At 37.4% G+C, this 20546-nt stretch overlaps 1 protein-coding gene across 10 annotated transcripts in view; it reads left to right on the top strand.

Moving 5' to 3' along the window:
* The window catches only part of MLLT10 (MLLT10 histone lysine methyltransferase DOT1L cofactor), a 271019-nt gene that overhangs the window by 66595 nt on the left and 183878 nt on the right, over window positions 1-20546 (top strand). For 6 of the 10 annotated variants that reach the window (XM_039523898.1, XM_039523897.1, XM_039523896.1 and 3 more), the window contains one exon: window positions 10163-10272. The exons of 2 other annotated variants lie outside the window; for them this stretch is intronic. In XM_039523898.1, the coding sequence (XP_039379832.1) occupies window positions 10163-10272 (110 nt within the window). Of the gene's footprint in view, window positions 1-10162; window positions 10273-15741; window positions 15895-20546 lie in introns of those variants that run through there. 2 more of the 10 variants (XM_039523903.1, XM_039523901.1) reach the window with 1 other exon arrangement.

Here is a 20546-nt window from a genome sequence, read left to right as displayed (position 1 = left end):
TACAGAACCAGTTTCTCCTCCCTTGGTTTTCACACCTCAGCTGCTGGAACAGGGCCCCATCCTCCCTGATTGATCTAACCTCGTTATCTCTAGCCTGCTTCTTGCTTGCTTATATATACACACCTGCCCCTGGAAATTTCCACTGCTTGCATCCGAAGAAGTGGGTATTCACCCACGAAAGCTCATGCTGCAAAACATCTGTTAGTCTATAAGGTGCCACAGGATTCTTTGCTGCTTCTACAGAACCAGACTAACACGGCTACCCCTCTGATACTCTCTAAGCTGCGTGGCCACGTGACTACGCAGCAAGCTATCAAGGGCTGTGCAGACAGGGAGAGGCCCAGCCCCAGACCCAGACCCGCCAAAGCTGCTGTGGCCAGGGAGAAGCACCTCTCCCCACAGCAGTCCCGGGCAGCCTGCACCTCAGAGCCCGCACCCTGAGTACCCTCCCACACTCCAAGTCTCTCAGTCCCACCCCTGCCACACATCACCTCCATATTGGTGCACATAACAAAATTCATTCCACACATGGATGTAAAAAATTACACTGGTTAGGAAGCACTTTGTCTATAGCTGTACATTACAGAATATTATGAAGTTCTTGCCTAGTGTTCTGATAAGTCACTATCTCCTATTCTTCCCAGAGCTCTCTGAAATTAAAATTCCAAGGATATACCATTAAAACCAAATCCTTCCCTCTGATGTGAAAGGTGTGCCTCAACCTCAAAATATAGACTGTTTATGAGGAGAATACAACTTTGCCCTTTCTCTGTCTCTAGTCTCAGCCCAAAGGTGATATGCAGAGTGCTTTTAACTGATTTTTCATTCTGGTTGCTAAGATCATCTTTACAAATTTTGCTAGATAGTATAATACTTTCTGTTATTAATAGTTATAATGAAAGTAAAATATGTTGATTAAAAAAATCCAGTGCAAAAAATTCAGTTGTTACTGATTAGGTTATTCTATTATCTAATTTAAAAAAGTAAACAAGGAAAAAACAGTAATCAAGCAGGAAGCTTCTGTCTTGACAATTTGATGCAAAGTAGGAATGCAAGAATATGTGTTACCATTATTGTAGAAACACTGGAAATTATTTTAAAAGTTTTTTTTTAAATATATTTAAACTAGGGCTGTCAAGCGATTAATTGCACTGTCAAACAATAATAGAAGATAATTTATTTAAATATTTTTGGATGTTGTCTACATTTTCAAATATATTGATTTTAATTACAACACAGAATACAAAGTGTATGTGCTCACTTTATATTTTTTATTACAAAAATTTGCACTGTAAAAAACAAAATAAATAGTATTGTTCAGTTCACCTAATACAAGTACTGTAGTGCAATCTCTTTATCATGAAAGTTGAACTTACAAATGTAGAATTATGTACAAAAAAAACTGCATTGAAAAATAAAACAACGTAAAACTTTAGAGCCTACAAGTCCACTCAGTCCTACTTCAGCCAATCGCTCAGACAAACAAGTTTGTTTACAATTTGCAGGAGATAATGCAAACAAATGCTTCTTGTTTACGATGTCACCTGAAAGTGAGAACAGACATTCGCATGGCACTGTTGTAGCCGGCATCATAAAATATTTACGTGCCAGATGCGCTAAAGATTCATATGTCCCTTCATGCTTAAACCACCATTCCAGAGGACGTGTGTCCATGCTGATGGTGGGTTCTGCTCAATAACAATCCAAAGCAGAGTGGACTGACAGATGTTCATTTTCATCATCTGAGCCAGATGCCACCAGCAGAAGGTTGATTTTCTTTTTTGGTGGTTTGGGTTCTGTAGTTTCCGGATCATAGTGTTGCTCTTTTAAGACATCTGAAAGCATGCTCCACACCTTGTCCCTCTCAGATTTTGGAAGGCACTTCAGATTCTTAAACCTTGGGTTGAATGCTATATCTATCCTTAGAAATCTCACATTGGTACCTTTGCGTTTTGTCAAATCTGCTGTGAAAGTGTTCTTAGAATGAACATGTGCTGGGTCATCATCCGAGACTGCTATAACATAATAATATATGGCAGAATGTGGGTAAAACAGAGCAGGAGACATACAAGGAGTTCAGTCACAAATTTAATTAACACATTATTTTTTTAATGAGCATTATCAGCATGGAAGCATGTCCTCTGGAATGGTGGCCGAAGCATGAAGAGGCATATCTGGTACGTAAATACCTTGCAACGCCAGCTTCAAAAGTGCCATGTGAATGCCTGTTCTCACTTTCAGGTGATATTGTAAATAAGCAGCAGTCAGCAGTATCTCCTGTAAATGTAAACAAACTTGTTTGTCTTAGCGATTGGCTGAACCAAGAAGTAGGACTGAGTGGACTTGTGGGCTTTAAAGTTTTACATTGTTTTGTTTTTGAGTGCACTTATGTAACAAAAAAAAAAAACCCACTTACATTCGTAAGTTACACTTCCACGGTAAAGAGATTGCACTACAGTACTTGTATGAGGTGAACTGAAAAATATTTTTTATCATTTTTACAATGCAAATATTTGTAATAAAAATAATAATGTAAAGTGAGCACTGTACACTTTGTATTCTGTTGTAATAGAAATTAATATATTTGAAAATGTAGAAAAATACAGAAATATTGAATACATTTCAATTGGTATTCTACTGTTTAACAGTGCGATTAAGCACAATTAATTTTTTTAATTGCAGTTAATTATTTTGAGTTAATCGCATGAGTTAACTGCGCTTAATCGACAGCCCTAATTTAAACACATTTGATTTAGCAATTGTTAAACGCTAATGTTTATCGTGTACATATCACTGCATTTTTAGAGGACTGAGCAAATATTAACTTTTAAAATCAGCTACTAAAATAACCAATTAGTTTCAAAAGTTTTATCTCATTTTCCGTGCTTTCGAACAAAAACATTGTTTTTAGCCATGCTTAAGATTATGCTGCTGGGAAATATGAAGATGCCTACCTCCATTTAGAGAGCCAACAGCTCGTTTAACTGATTGTAGATACTGAAGCATGTATTTCTAAAAAGTATTTAGAAAAACAATGTCTCAATGTAGTTTTCTGTAGTAAATACTTAAAGTACTTTAAGTACTATAACTAATCACTGGAGGGTTCTCTTTTGTGTGTTCTTTGAAAACCCAGCCAAATCCATAAGATTGTGTAAAAAGTAGTGTTTCCTGTATTACTTGTGCTTATCTTTGATTAAACTAGCCTATCCAGTAAATTGCAAAGAATACTAATATTGAATTTCAGGATTTGACAATAACAGTCAATAACACTATCTTTGTGATTTCCTACTGCATGTTGGTTTTGAATGGCTTTTGTGTCACCATTTTGTGTGGTGTTAAATAACTGTCACATTGTGTCCAAGTGATAACTATTTCAGTGATAGAGTTGGTGTTTGCATGTCACATTGTGTCCAAGTGATAACTATTTCAGTGATAGAGTTGGTGTTTGCATGTCCCTATATGTGACCTGCTCTGGGATCATTGTAGATGAAGTATAATTATATGACTCTTTCCATATAAATCCTGAGACTGTTGCTGCTATTTCAATGGTTCTCAAAATTTTGTACTGGTGACCCTTTTCACACAGCACGCCTCTGAGTGCGACCCCCCCACCCCCAAATTAAAAACACTTTAAAATATATTTAACACTATTATAAATGCTGTAGGCAAAGCGGGGCTTGGGGTGGAGGCTGACAGCTCGTGACACCCCATGTAATAACCTTGATACCCCCTGAGTGGTCCTGATCCCCAGTTTGAGATTGTATTATGAAGTAAAAGGTTAGAAATGTTTAGGCTTTTGAAATGTAGATTGTTATAAGAAGAAATTGTATAGTAAAAGCTGTGTTATCTGGCACTTTACCACTCTATAAATCAGCATTTCTGATCTTCATTGAAAGTGTGGTTTATAGTCTGGTTGGCGTGAGGCTGCTCCCTACCTGGTTCTGCGTGGCTCCCTGGAAGCAGTGACATGTCCCTGCTGCTCCTAGGCAAAGGAATGGCCACGAGGGGTTTGGAGTGCAGTAGGAGGTGTGGGGCTGGGGTTTGGAGTACAAGCTCTGGGAGGGAGTTTGGGTGTGGGAGGGGGTTTGGGGCAGGGGGTTGGTGCGTGGGAGGGGGTATGGGGTGCTGGATCTGGGCGGCGCTCACCTTGGGCGGCTCCCTGCAAACTGCGATCTGTCCCTGCTGCTCGTAAGAGAAGGCGCGGCTAGGCGGCTCTGTGCGCTGGCCCTGCCCCACATTGAGCACTGGCTCCATAGCTCCCATTGGTCAGGAACTGCGGCCAATGGGAGCTGCGGGGTCAGCGCTTGCGGGCAGAGGCAGCACGCAGAGCCGCCTAGGCACGCCTCTGCCTACGAGCAGAAGGGACAGATTGCTGCTTGCGGGGAGCCACCTGAGGTGAGGGCTGCCTGGATGCAGCATCCCGCTCCCACTCCCGTGCCCCAACCCCCAGTCCCGCACCCCCCCTCACACGCAAACTCTCTCCCTCTTAGTTATTTCGATTTTTTCAGCACCTCTCATTTCCCCCAAAATGTTGGATAAAAAGGCTTTTACTGTGTTTCTATTCTGTATTTAGAAAAGCTGGATCATGTAGTCATATCTGACAGGAATAATGAAATTTCTAATCCCACAGTAAGTAGGCATGATTTTAAACAGGTTCTAAGAAAGTTAAATTTGTGTGGTCCTATGGAACCAAATAATTTGCACTCAGGAATTTTAAATGAATTAGCCAAGGAGCTCTGAGTTATTGATATTGTTTAACCAATCTTGGAACAGTAAGGAAGTTAAGGAGGACTGAAAAAAAACCCCTAATGTGTTAATATTTAAAAACTATAAATAGGATGACCTGAGTAAATATAGGCTGGTTAGCTTGATGCTGAATCCAGGCAAAATCATGGCAAGCCTGATGTGGAATGCACTCACATAAATTAATACCAGTCAACATGGTTTTATGGAAAATAGGTCTTTTCAAACACATTTGATATTGTTTTTTATGAGAGTACAAGCTTGCTTGATTAAAAAATAACTTTTTTCACATAATAGACTTCTGTAAGGCATTTGATTTATTACCACATGACATTATGAATAAAAAATTAGCACTCTACAAAATTAGTATAGCACATGTTAAATGAATTTAAACTAGCTAACAGGGAGCTCTCAGAGCAGCTCTATGGAGAATCATTATTCAGAGAGGGTGTTTTTAATAGGACCCTGAAAGGATCTGTCTTTGGCCTAATGCAATTTGATGTCTCTGTCAAGGATCTGGAGGAAAATATAGAATCGGTGATGGTAAAGTTTGAAGATGACACCAAAAATTGGTGAATGGAAAATGACTGAAACAGGTCAATTCTACAAAATAGTTTGGATCTCTTGTCAAGATTGGCTCATTTGGAACACCTGGACCACCTGTTTTTCAGTACCGCCAAATGCAATATCCTGCATCTCCTAATTGAGAGTGTACGTCACACTTGTAGTCTCTCATATGTTGGAAAGTAGCAACTGAAAAGGGCTTGAAAAACATGGTAGAAAACCAACAGAGTAAGAGCCAGTATGTGGGGGCTGAGAGATCTAACACGATCCTTGGATGTATACGATTGGAAAGTAGAAGTAGTGAGGTGGTATTGCCTCTGTATACATCACTGATGAGACCATTATAGAACTGTTTGGTCCAGTTCTGGTGTCCATACTTAAAAGAATGTTGGCAAATTGGAAAGGCTTCAGAAAAGAGCTAAAAACTTGCTGTCTCAAAAATCTGCAATGAGGGATTAATGTTCAACCACCTTAATTTGTGCAAGAGAAGGTTAAAAGGTGACTTAATAATGGTACATAAGTATCTACATGCAGAGATGATGTCTGGTACTAGAAGACTCTTTAATCAAGCCGACACAACCATAGCCAAGTCCAATGGCGGGAAGTTGAATCTAGACAAAGCTAGAGTAGAAATTAAGCACTTTTTTTTTTAATAGGGAATCATTGGGACAGCTTTTACAGAGAATCCACCCCATCACTGTCTCTTGATGTCTTTAAATCAAGATTGAATATGTTTCTAAAATATGCGCGCTAGCTCAGACAGAAGTTATGGGCTTCATGCATGAATTGCTAGGCAACATTCTATGACCTTTGTTATGCTGGATTAGACTAGATGTTCCTAATGATCATTCTGGCCTTAAAATCTATGAGAATTTTGACTACCAGACCTCAAGGAAGAGTTGGGATCCCAGTAGAGATACCTGCAAGAAGGAAACTTTGGGTAAGGGGCTGTTTGCTTTATTTGAACTTTGCTCAAAGACTTTTTAACTTGCCACTTGATCTCTGGGGAGAAAGGCACGTCATACCCCCATGAGTTGTCATATTGTTTGTTTTTAAGAGCTCCATGTGACCTGCTACACTTCCTTCTGAAAATATCACAATCTGTCAATTGTTAATAAGACAGAAGGTACCAACAGGAAACTCAGAAATGCCTATTTTTAAAAAGTGAAATATGCTTGAAAATATAGTTTATTCATAGTGGGAAACTTTTTACCTTTCAGATTCCTTTTGTGCCTGACTTACGGTTTCTGAAATGTTTGGGGTTAGCAGTACTGGGCTTCTTGTCAGAGAAGGAAAACTTCTTTTAAAGCAACCTAAAAATAATGTTTTAAAACCTTTGAGACTTTTCTTTGGAAATAAGAGTAGAAATCTGAGGGTTTTTTTTCCAATTAAAAAAAATACAGATATTAATACAAGCAGGGAAAAATAAGAGAACATGAAAATGTGACTGGATATTTACCCCTGTAGCTTAGAATAATCTGAAAAGTCTACTGTGGTTCTACCTGGCTCCGGTAGTGGTTGACAAACTGGTAGCTGTGATGATGGTTGTTGATAGTGTTTCCTAAAAGGCTAGCATTGAAGACAAAGGGCAGCTATATGCTTTCTGATCAGAACCTTATATAATAATGAAAGTATGGGCTAGTAATTGCCAAAGGTAAGTATTGTTTTAGAAAGAAATTAAAAGTATATTTATTTTTGGGGGTTGTCTGTTAGGAGGTCCCAGGGGCTGCTGTTCCAAAGCAAGAATAAACCTTGCCTCATGTTATGTCAACTGTCAAAGATCCCTCTAGGGTGCGCTCACAGCCACAAATGTATATGGCATGGGAAGCCTTTCTGGGGCTCTCTGCAGTTGGAAGCAGTTTAAGGCTTCCACCTCCCTTAATCCTATATACGGGACAGGCATGACAGGAGCTAATGACTTCCTCCCCGCCCCCACTACTAAGATACTAACAGAGAAGATGGCAACATACCAGTGTTCTTGGGAAGATGTAGGCAGGAACCCTTTCACCCCCGTCTACCTGTCTGGGAGGCATTGAACACTAAGAACCCCCTTCTCCATAATATTTCATGAGGAAGCCTTAGATGCTTCATCTTGAGGGTCTCAGAAGATGTCTTATTCCTGCTTTGGGGAATGGTCTCCAGAGGTCTCTATAGTGCTAATTAAAAAAAAATCATTATAATATGTTAATATTGTATATTGATATTTTATAAACCAGAATAAATAGACTTTAACTGAAGACAATTATTGGTCCTGGGCCTCACTGTTTGTTCTTCGTAGTGAAGGTCCAGTATAGAGCAGCATTCAGTGAAAAACTCAGCTTGGCTGTAATTAGAAGACCTTGAAACTGACACTGTGGATTTGCAGTGGAAATTCCTCATTGAAAGAGTTAAGATACTTCATTTTAGTCAGACTTTTTATAAAAAGAGAGGATATTTTTTCAGTGTCTTGGATATTTTGTAGATTAGTTACTGTAAATAGGAATTGGATAATTCCACAGTCTGTTGCCAATAAAAAAATGTATCTTGCCTGCTAATAACTGATGTAAGAAATTCGGAAGAAAGTGCTGAGCGGCTCTCTGTTGCCATTCTACAGTGTTAGTGGATTTTTCAGATTAGTGACATTTTTACTGTACTGAACATTTTTCCAGATAGGAAAATCATTAGTATGATACTTCATGTGGAACACACTCACTTTTAATACTGTTGCTGTAAGTGTGTTTTTAATAGTGTAGTGGCAGGAAGCCTAAAGCCTTAGCAAAAGCCCTTGTATACTTTTATTTCCTGGAGTCACATTCCCATTAGCTGCTATGTTTTCAGCCAGAAGGATGGGTCAAGAAGGAAAGGGACAGGCCTGTGTGGGTCCTCCAAAGTTGTTGTTTACAATGCTTTATGAATTAATCGTCAGGGTTTGTTTTTAAAAGAAATCAAGTTAGCAATTTACAAAATGACTATCTGTAAGAAAGGAGAGTAGTGTATGTGAAGAGTTCTACAAAAAGTCATTTGAAGAAAACAGTAAAATAGAACAATTATGCCAAAGCTTGCCAGTCAATGAATGTTGCTAACTGTAACCATTACCTGATTGAGTTTTGAATTTTCTAGACAGATTAAAGTATTATGCCAGCATATACTGAGAAAAACATCAGTTTAGTTTAAGAAAAAGGTTAAGAATCATCATAAGTCTGAAACAATTAGACAACCAAGAACCAGCCTTGTGCGCAGTTTGTTTTTCTAACCATGAAGAGAACTGATTGGAAAGCAAAACCTGCTTTCTGTGATATGTTCCACTCATATTAATACCAGTTTAGAGAGTTAATAATACTGACTATTATAAGTTGATGCTAACTTGTTAGAACAAATATGTTTGGGAGTCAAGATGCTTCAGTTTTGATAGTTGGGAAACTTAAGACCTGAATATTGTACGTTTTTAAAACATTTTGGAACACTCTCTTAATTGTGTTGGAGCTGTAGTTTTTTTTCTATTATTGCATGCATCAATACAGAGGAAATTTTTTGATGTCCAGGGGGAAAATCAACAACTCATTCTACTCAAAATATCTAATTTTCCATTATTTGAAATGAATGTGAATATTTAGGGCACATAGTGAGCAGTGTGAATATAGGGATGATGCAATTTATTTTTAAGGAGAATCCCACATATATTGCTAGTTTTGTGACAAAATACTGAACTGTGCACCATCTAGATAATTTCTGTTCTGGGGGAGTATAAGATACAGCCTAAATAATTAGACACACCAAATTTCTTTTGAGTTGCAGCAGCTCTGCACTGAATATTTTTACTGTTAGAATGCATGGAACTCTTATTAATATAAAGTGGCTCTTTCAGATTAACTGCCTAGTAGTTTGTGTGTAAAACAGTTCAAGGTAGAATATGGTGTATTCTTGAATAGCAAAGTAACTTTCAAGTTGAACTGTCTGTGATGAAACAGTAGCAAATACGATAAACTGTGTTCTTCAGCTGGCACAAATCGTTGACTCCCTTGGGAACAAAAGAAAACCTAGAATTAGGTAGGCTCCTTTCTAGGTCACAAATCTGTGCAAACTGTTAGGAAAGTGAGACAAACAGGTTTTTATTCCCCTTGAAATATTGTTCAAGATCTACCAAAAGGTGGTAAGTGACAAAATATGTATTAATGAGCCCAGGCTGATGTTTTGTAGTGAGATTATCAATATGAAGATGAAAAGTAAATATGGAGTTTACCTATTGGAGCTAACAAGAGAAGAGACTGATCAAACAGTATTTCATTCTTACTGTGGTGAAAGGTTTATGGGAAGAGAACCCTTTGGGGTAGAATGGTTGTTAATGAAACCCATGAATCTAGTAGTCAAAATAAAATTCATCTAGTGAGTTTAAGAGAAAATAACCCAATATGCAAAAGAAAGATTACATGGATGACAAAACTCACATAAAAACTAGATATTCATAAAATATTTCTCTGCATAAATTGTTTCAAAATTTAAGGAATGTGTGCAGTTTATTTTAAATGTTGAGCTTGTTGGTTCAAAGAATCATAAGGAATCATCTCTTCTTTTATCAGTGTATTAGGATTTGTTTGGATAAATCATGACCTTTACCATTTCATCAGTATTATGTCTAAATTCTCTACACTTTGAGACAGTAGAAACTCGAAAATGTGTTGCAGCCAATCCTATCTTTGCATGCTACAATATGGTAAAGAATCTTTTTTTTTTAAAGTAACTTAAATCTGCAATGTTCTAAATAATTAAAACAGTACATGGCAAAACATGCTGTGAAAGGTTCTCTTTGCTGTATTTGAAGTATCCTTTGAGTTTTTAAAAGGCATTAAAAATAAAATGCAATTATAACTTTTTGTAGGTTGGGCTCATGTGGTTTGTGCCCTGTACATTCCCGAGGTGCAGTTTGCAAATGTTTCTACAATGGAACCTATCGTGTTGCAGTCTGTTCCTCATGATCGTTATAATAAGGTATAATTATATGTGTGTTTATGGCTTATGTCTCTGTATGTGACTTCATTATTTTAAAAAACTGTGATCTTTAGTTTTAAGCTTGTTAAAATATAATTTTAAAGTCAAGCATATAACTGGTACTTTGCATTTTTTTAAAAAAGTATAATTTAACTTGAATGTATTGCATTAAACTTTTTACAATATGCTTATTTTTCATACATAAAACAAAGCATTAGAGCATAAAAAAGTCTATGTAATTTTTATACAAAATTCCAAGATTTAATAAAGCATGATTATTAAAATGTTCTTCATTGCAGTATACCACAATGTCTTATTGAAATACTTATAAATTACAGGGTGTGAATTATCTACTTAGGTATCTCTTTTATTCCAAAATATTCTATTGTTTTAAAAATATTGTAGTTTTTTTAATTAATGTTTTCAAAATAGATCCCTGGGGTAATAAATATTTTGTTAAATTTTAGTCTTTTTAGTAACTATTTCTATTAACACTTCTTTAGATGTTGATATGACTATTCATAAACAAGAGTATTTTTTTTGCATGTTAAGAACATAAAGCTTATATTAATCTATTACTTCTAGATCCAGCAAACCATTATTGACCTAAGTAATACCATTAATCTCAGTGGAATCATTTGTATGTGTAAGGACTACTCATGTACGTAAGGGTTTATAGGATTAAACTGTTTTCCTTTTCTTGTCTCACAACACTTAATTTTTTACTCAATGTGTTAATTTGTGAATTTCTCTCATTTCTACTTGCATCTGTCTATTAACTTCCTACCTCTTTGTAGTTCTTATAGTTTTCCTTTATGTGCAACTGATGACCCTTTTTTATTATCCATATATTTGCAAGCATCCCTTTTCTATTTTTTATAGGGCTGTCAAACCATTACAAAATTAATTGCAAAATTAAAAAAAAATTGTGATTAATTACAGTTTTATTTTCACTATTAAACAATAATAGTTTATAGCATGTCCTCTGGAAAAGTGGAAGCATGAAGGGGCACATGAATGTTTAACGTATCTGGCACATAAATACTTTGCAACACCAGCTACAACAGTGCCATGTAAATGTCTGTTCTCTTTCAGCTGACGTAAATAAAAAGCAGGCAGCAGTAACTCCCATAAATGCAAACAAACTTGTTTGTCTTAGCAATTGGCTGAAAAAGGAGGACTGAGTGGACTAGTAGGCTCTAAAGTTTTACATTGTTTTGTTTTTGAGTGCAATTATGTAACAAAAAAATCTACATTTGTAAGTTGTACTTTCATGGTAGAGCTTGCACTACAGCAGTGGTTCTCAAACTTTCTAGACTACTGTAACCCTTTCAAGAGTCTTTGTCTTGTGTACCCTAAATTTCACCTCACTTAAAAACTACTTGCTTACAAAATCAGACATAAAAATACAGAAGAGTTACAGCAGACTATTAGTGAAATATTGCTTATGTTTTCATTTTGTCTGTGTGAAATTGTGGTTTATACTGACTTGGCTAGTGGTTTTTGTGTAGCCTGTTGTAAAACTAGGTAAATATCTAGATGAGTTGATGTACTTCCTGGAAGACCTCTGCGTACCACCAAGGGTACACGTCCTGCTGGTTGAGAACCACTACATTACAGTACATGTATTAGGTGAATTGAAAAATACTATTTCTTTTGTTTATCTTTATTACAGCACAAATATTTGTAATACAAATAATAATATAAAGTGATCACTGTACACTTTGTATTCTGTGTTGCAATTGGAATCACTATATTTGAAAATGTAGAAAACATCCAAAATATTTAAATAAATGTTTTTCTATTAACGGTGCGATTAAAACTGCGATGAATCACGATTAATTTTTTAATCGAGTTAATTTGTTTTGAATTAATCGCTTGAGTTTACTGCAATTAATTGACAGTCCTAATTTTTTATTTTCATTTTTGTTTTTTACTTTCTATTATGACTGTTCTAACGGTCACAGACAGAATTTTCAGGGCCTGGAACAAGAAGAATAGGATTCCCTAGTAATGAAAATCTTGCACCATTTCTGGTGGTCTTCCTTTAGAGAATTGACTTTCACTTACCTTGTCTTTCCCCACCTCCACATTGTATTTCCCTTTTTGTGTTTCATATCTTTGCCGTTATTTTTTCTTTCACTCCTTCATATTTTCTGATCACACTCCTTTGGCTTTTCCCTGTTTTTTTACATTCCCCTAATCTCTACTACCTGATACTTTTGCTGCTTTCACTTACCAGGGTTTCTGAATGGCCCAGGGACATTTAGGGCTTGTCTACACTTAAAACAATACAGCTGTAATGCTTCAGTATAAACATTTCCTACGCTGATGGGAGGGATTCTCCCTTTGGTGTAGGCAATCCACCTTCCTGAGAGGTGGTAGCTAGGTTGTCAGAAGAATTCTTCCATCAACACAAGGATTTAGGTTGGCTTAACTGGGTTGCTCAGGGGTGTGTGTGTGTGGTTTTTTTTTTGTTTTTTTTTTCCTTCTTCCTGCTGGTCTCTCTTTGCTTGTGGAAAGTTTTTTCTTCTTTGGGTTTGTTTCAAAGTCATGTATTTGTGTGTGTGTCTGGCACCATTTCCATTGATTGAAATTGTGTGGATAAACCTCTTTGCGCTACTTTGAAAATTTACCCTTTAATCTCTCTCATTAATTTTCTCTGCCATTCTCTGGCAGTTTTTGTTTATCATCTCCTTACTGCTAGCAATAAAATCTTTGCAAACTGCTTGCTCAAACCATTGTTCTTGCAATCAAATGATATTGTTCCTCCCCACTAATACCTCAGTTTACATTTGGTTGATCTGTAGCTAACTGAAAGTCCTTCACCCACTTGTCAGGCATGAATGACATGGAAATCCCAGACAAAATACTATCTTTGTCTCTTCTAGTTTTTAGTTTGGTGCTTTTGAGGGTGAGGTTCAAACACAGGCCTATTTTCATGTTTAGGAACCTATCTAAGACTAGTCTGCTTATTCTATAATGTTTAAGATATGATGGAACTTGTTTAATTGGAAATTTGGTTTGGACTGAATTTGCAGGTCCGTCCCCCCCCAAATAATAATTTTGAGAGCGTCTGACCTAACCTTTCTTGGTCTCTCAATTATTGTCTCTTACTAGTTTGCAGTGTTGAATCCGTGCTGGTCCCAGGATATTAGAGAGGCAAAGTGGGGAAGTAATGTATTTTATTGGACCAACTTCTGTTGATGAAAAGAAAAGTTTTCAAGCTTATACCGTGCTCTTCTTCAGGTCTGAGAAAGATACTCAGTGTCACAGCCAAATAAATACATGGTGGAACAGATTGTTTAGCGTAAGTATTTTAACATATATTGTAAGAGACCATTCAAGGTGAAATGGCCAGTTAATATCTCTGGAGTCTTAGAACAAAAAATGGGGATTAGTGGGTTACAGATTGTTGTAAAAAGCCATAAATTCAATGCCTTTATTAAGGCTGTCTACACTAGCACTTTTGTCAGTCCTGGGTATGAAAAAAACACCCCTCTGACTTACATAAGTTTCACCAACAAAAGTGCAGGTGCGGACAGCGCTATGTCGTCCGGAGACGCTCTCCCACCAACATAGATACCACCACTCATTGGGCGCTCTCACCAGCATAGAGTGGCCACATGGGAGACCTTTCAGTGGCACAGCTGCAATGGTACAGCTGTGTTGCTGTAAGGTCTCTAGTGTAGACATAGTCAAAGTCAGTGATTTTTAGTGTCTAGCAAAGTTATGAATTTCAGCTCCTAGAATTGTCTTTTGAAGGTGCTGTGTAGGGTTCCTTTGAGGATGAGGACTGAGAGAGAAGATATGGAGTGATTGCTTTGTTATTTGCAGGGTCTGGTGCTGTTTTGGGTTGGTGTGTCCTAGTCTGTGCAAGCTCCCCATAGAGCAGGGCACACCAACTCAGAGTGGCACCAGACCCCACATAACAGACGCAAAACCTGCAGACATATCTCCACTGCTACGATAATAAATACTCCGTACTTGCTTCTCAAGATCCGTGGGTCCTGTGCATGCCTATCACAACATGTGGTGTACTTAGATGTCCCATAACAACTATGTGGGTGAAATGAGACAATCACTCTGCCCTTAAATTAACTTGCACAGAAAAGTGATAAGACAAAAACACCACATCATGTGTGGGTGAACACTTTCCACAAAGTGATCACTGTACATCTGACTTCTGTCCTCATCCGCAAAGGAAACCTGCACAATATCTTCAGAAGACAAACTAGGGAGCTTAAATTAATATCTTTGCTAGACACGAAAAATCATGAATTTAATGAAGACACTGGGTTTATGGTTTAATACAACAATCTGTAATCCACTAAGCCCCCTTTTTTGTCTTACAAATACAGAGGTGTTAACTGGCCACTTCACCTTGAATGGTCTCTTACAATGTGTTAACTACTTATGCTAAACAATCTGTTCCACTTTATATTTAGCTATGACACTGTAAGTACCTTTCCCAGACCTGAAGAAGAAGCTCTGTGTAAGCTGGAAAGCTTTTGTCTTTCACTAACAGGAGTTGGTCCAATAAAAGATATTTCCTCATCCATCTGGTTTCTCATCTTTGTCAGGGTAGATTTCAGTTATGGTCTTTGGGGATTTTATGTTTTCTTTTATTAGGGCTGAGACTTCTTACTTTAGCCAACCCTCAGCCTGTGAAATGCGCTTGACTACACTGTTTAGTAATGCTTTATTCCATTCAGGTTATTACTCTTAAATACTGCAAAATTTTGTGAGCGTATAGCTGAGAATAGTGAACTCTTCAGTGGCAGAAGCACTACCATAGTTAAATGCCTGCCAGTACCCTTGCTATTAAGCTGAATCTTTCAGTAGTTTTTATAAACTGGCTTGGGGCTGAGGCTACACTTGCACTTAAAAGCGCTGCCGCGGCAGCGCTTTGAAGCGCTAAGTGTAGTCAAAGCGCCAGCGCTGGGAGAGAGCTCTCCCAGCGCTGTCCGTACTCCACCTCCCTGTGGGGAATAACGTACCACACTGGCACTTTGCAGCGCCGCAATTTGCAGCGCTGGAGAGGGTGTGTTTTCACACCCTGCTGCAGCGCTGCAAATTTGCAAGTGTAGCCATGGCCTTATAGACTGAACTATCATATACAAGCTCCACTAGATGAATATTGCTGTATAGTACCTTTCTTTGTGATGTGTCCTTTGCAGGAAATATGCTTCTTTCATAAATATCATTTATAACTTTTGTGAAAGACTTCTGTTGTATGTGAATAAACACAATGCAAAGCTGTTTGATTTTAAAGGAAAATTGTCAAAACAAAAAACTTATTTCCACCTGAAAATTGTATTTACTCTCATTCTGAGTAGCCCATAAGATTACTATAAGTGAGAGATTAAAAATATTTTAATGTATTTTTTTAGTCATTGTTTATTTGACAGTCACTTTTGAAGTTTGTTAATGGTGTATGTCTTTTCCAGGCTCTGTAAGAAGGTTTTTAACAACTATATCAAAACTAATACTGAAGAGGCAGTAGACAGGAGTGTGCCCAGAGAAAGTGGGTGGAGGAGGAATATGCCCTGAGTATGTTTGGTGTCTTTCTGCTTGCCCAAAAAGAGTCTTTGAAATATCAACAGGGAGCAGAAACAAAATGTATGTCAACTTATTTTTTTAAAGTAGTTAAACCAATTCAGGATACATTATTTAAAGGGTGCTCGATCAATTTAACAAAATCAGGTTGAGTGACCCTTTCATTTAAAATCTATTTCTATCACACATGACAGTATATCAGTTAAATCTTACTTGTAAGTAACCTCTAAAAATTTCCTCCATTTATTTTTCTATTTAAAATTTAAAACATTTTAACTTCACACAAATATACTCGTTTGGTTTTTATACTGAACTATGTAGAAGCGTTTAATCCAGACTGTGCCAGTTTGAAGTGCATGCTCTTTGGGGAATGGGAAAAGGATGCTTTTTCTCAAATCTAGGTAATGCGAAAAGCCCTTAAAAATAATTGTAGCAATGTTTTGAAAAAACGTAAATTTATAACCAAGGAAAGATGTTCTGGATTGCCAGCCCTTTTTAAAAGGCTGCCAACTTCAAAATGTGTGTTTGCCAAATTGTCACAACTCAAACTGAAGTAGATAATTTAGGAAGAGCCTCTAGAGATTTTTACTTTCCTACAGAGTTCTAAGTAGGTTGTGTATATTCAATTAAGTCTAAATAGAAAAATAATAGGAATTGTACAGATTTATAGTTGGCATGATATGTTGATACATAGAAGGATGCATGTCATGCAACCTTTACAGCAATGAAGGTTGCATTGGCAATTTGACAGAAGTCTGAGGATGGTACCTAATTTACATATACATTTACATAGGACTTTTGTTAAAGATAAATGCATGCAATTATTTGTTTATAGAACAGTGCTTTGCATAATACAATAATCTTGAACAGAAGACAAAATATATTTGTTGATAAAGGGGAAAATAATAATAATAGGAAAAGTCTGCCAACATAAGTACTTCGAACAAGGTCTGCACAGGTAGTAGCCCTCTCAAGCAAGTGGATGTTTGTTACTCTTTGGACAGGATCATTTCAAATCAGTTAATTTTACCTGGATTTTGATAATCTCATTCCTCAGATTCAGCTGAAAATGTGAAGAACTTTTAACTTTTTTTTTATCCCGTTTGGAAACTTCTGCTGTGTTGATCAGATAAATCTGGAACTTCTTGATCTACTCCAGGAGTAGTCAAACTACGGCACACATGCTGAAGGTGGCACGCGAGCTGTTTTCAGTGGCACACTCACTACCTGGGTCCTGGCCTGGGGGGCTCTGCATTTTAATTTAATTTTAGATGAAGCTTCTTAAACATTTAAAAAACCTTAGACTTATAGAAAGAGACCTTCTAAAAACGTTAAAATGTATTACTGGCACACGAAACCTTAAATTAGAGTGAATAAATGAAGACTCAGCACACCACTTCTGAAAGGTTGCCGAACCCTGATGTACCTAGTAGTAGGGGCAGCTGTCATACTTATATTTATTTGAGTGTTTTCTGGGAAACTGGAAAGTTTGACCTTCTGCTGAAGCTTGGAGATCTGTAAGCAAAGGACTCTTACTCCCTTGATAGTTGTAAGCAGTTAGATGCAGAATGGTCCTTTATCCAGTTTGGTGGTGCCAAAAGCTTTGGATTTTTTCTGATTATCTAGCACACATGGGCAGGATTTACTATCACAGTTTAGGGTTAGCTGTACCTTTGACCCCTCTAAATCTGAGTGCAACTCCCTCAGTTGTTAGGCCTCTTGCCGTCACCTGTCCTGGGATGGAATCTTGTGATTCTTCTACTCTGTGGACTAGTTCCTGAGATACTGTAGTAGCCTGTGTACTGACCATGATTCCACAGCACTTTAAACTGGATTTGAATGCTTCATGTCTTCCCTTGAGGAGTAGTGACCTGTGTGTACGTACGTACGTACATACAGTCACCAAAATGTTATTTTCAAAATAAATTTTTGTTTAATCTCAACAGTAGGAACAAAACATAACAGAAGCTAAAGGGGTTTTATCATAACAAATAGTCTCTAGGCATATTTGTTTTATGTGAAGTAGGTAGGCCTAACTTATCCAGCTAACCCTTATTCTGGGAACTAGGGTTCAGTCTGCTTGCCCACAGTCACTCTCTCACTCCCCCTGTACTTCAGCGGTAAACCTTTTATCAGTCCCTAAATTCTTACTGTATGTCTTGAGCCTGGTCAAACCAGTTTATGTAGCCCACCAGAGGGGTTGGGGGTTGTCTTCAAAGCATTGTCCTTTAAGTGTCAGTAAATGGTGATCACAGAAGTGTTTGTCTGCTTTCCTGCTTATGTGCTGGAGTTAATCCCTGGTAATCATATAGTCACAACACAATAATATGGAGCATCTAACGTTAATAAAATATTACCGGTGTCTCTCATGTCCTTCGCATCTACTTTCTTTTTCTAGAGCAATATTAAGAGAGCACAGAATGAGGACCATGATTTGAATAGCTCAGAGATGGAAAAATGCTTATTAATGCTAAGGGGTTCTCAAACATTTTGCCATCACGACCCCATTTAATTAATTATTTCCTCCAAGAACCCCAGACAGCATGGAAGATGTCACTTTAAAGAGCAAAATGGCATCCTCTGTACAACATAACCTCACCCACACTATACCAGTGAGAGCACGCTGCACGGAGGACAGCATTTTGTAGAGTAAAATGGCATCCTCTGCCCTTCATGACCTCATACGCACCATATGTGTATGGTTGCACCACATAGAAGATGCTGTTTTGCTCTACAAAATGGCATCCTCTGCATTACATGACTATTACTACTATGTATTTTGCATGCAAGGTCACGCTGTCCAGAGCAAAATGGCATCCTCTGCACACTAAGGATTGCCACGACCCCGTCTGCTGATATTGTGACTATCTTTGGGGTCTTGACCCACAGTTTGGGAACCCCTGCTCTAAACTGTGTGGTGTTCAGTCATAATGGATAAGTCTATTGGCCAAATATTTCTGCTAAACTGGTCAGTATTAAGGTAGTTAAGAGTGTTGCAATTTCAAATGGTCCTTCTTACATCTCAGAGTTAAGACCTATTGGTTAATAGTGGTAGGTCATACTATAGTTTTGAGCTGTTGTTTCATACTAACAGTCTAGTTTTAAAAAGCTTCACAACTGTAAGGGTTAGAAACTTTATTTAAAATGAATGATTACATTCTGCAAAAACTGAGAAATAATCAGAGCTCACAAGGAATAACTTTTTTGGATGCATGGGTGCTGTGTGTAGCACATCATAACTATGACCTGTGCAGTCCTCAAAAGAAAATGTTTTGAAGTTAATTTTTGTTAACAGGTTTTATTTCTCCCCCCAAATTTGGAAACTTTTTCAAAGAGATATTAAAAATCTCTTCCAGCAGATAAGCGCACACAGTAATGCACAGTGTTTAATTGGCAAAAAAAGGCCTCTGATATTTCTGTTTTGCTCCAAGCATAGCATCCTTGTTTAACTGGGAGCTTTGTCCCACTTGATCAGTTGGTTTATTGCCATTTGCTATCTCACTGGAGGCCCAGGGATGGAGGAGAGTTCAAGAGCTCTTCTCCTCCATCAGTACTAAGGCATGACTGATGCTCTTCTGGATGTTGGTGAAGGAGTACATGGGTTGCTACAGTTCAGGCATCTAAAATCTTAACTGGGGTCAGAAAGAGGTCAAACTAATATATGGACTGTTGAATTGACTTTGCAAAATCCTGGGGTACTACCACATGAAGGGAACTTTCATCTTTTGTGTCCAGTCTATAGCTCCAAGAGACAGACCAGAGTACTGGAGAAGTTCGACTTGAGATTTGAATTTTAGCCCTTGAAGCAAAGGGAAAGTATGGTGTGTTTGGTCGCTTTATGTCAAACTCAGAGTACTCCGAGTTTTTATGGCTAGTGTAGGAAGAGTTGAATTATGCTGAACTTGTTATAAATTGTAGCTAATCTATGGCATTGTTTTATAAACCTGTTTATAATGCAGTTCATCAGTGATTTATCATGTTATAAATAGTTTGGCCATTTAGTTTGGCCATTAGTTGTGCTTAGGCACAATTTTTAAATGCAGTTCAAAGTTCTAAATAGACAGGACCTATAGCCATACTGAATAGATGTTTGTATAATTTCCTTTACTGGGATTTATTTAAGGAAAAACAACTAGAATAATGCTTAGAAAAATTCTGGGCAGTAAAGTAATAAAGTAGTAGCTGGATCTTGTGTCTTATGGATTTTGCTAGAACTTAAGTTTTCTTTTACTGGAAATGTTCAAACAAAACAAAGGATTTATTACCGAAGTACATTTCAAAAGCAAGAAAACTTGTTAGATGGTGACCTTGCTTTTTCTTAATACGTAAGTATTGAAGGTCATGTGATACTCATTGGGAGTTGGAACAGCGAGTGATCTCAGATACTATGTGAACTGTAATCTTGATGCACTTGGTGAGTGAGATAAGGAATTAGTAAAAGCATTTCCAGATCAGAGGCCCCTCAGCTAGTTCTTGTCTAAACTAGGATTTAAGGTGTGATGTTAGCATGTTAGCTAATTATGCTTGTTAAAAGTGTAGTGGAGACCAAACACATGGCCTTGTCTGCACTTGATTCTGTAAAACATTTTAATTTGCATACTACCTAATATATGCTAATAGTACACCTTAAATTCTAGTCCAGACAAGACCATAAAAAGCCATTCTATCTTTAACCCAGAATTTCATTGATTTATTTGTCTTTGTCTACTGTATTT

This window comes from Mauremys reevesii, linkage group 2 (assembly GCF_016161935.1).
Source record: "Mauremys reevesii isolate NIE-2019 linkage group 2, ASM1616193v1, whole genome shotgun sequence".
NCBI lineage: Eukaryota > Metazoa > Chordata > Testudines > Geoemydidae > Mauremys > Mauremys reevesii.
Note: the sequence above shows the minus strand (reverse complement) of the source record. Positions and strands in the feature narration are given on the sequence as shown.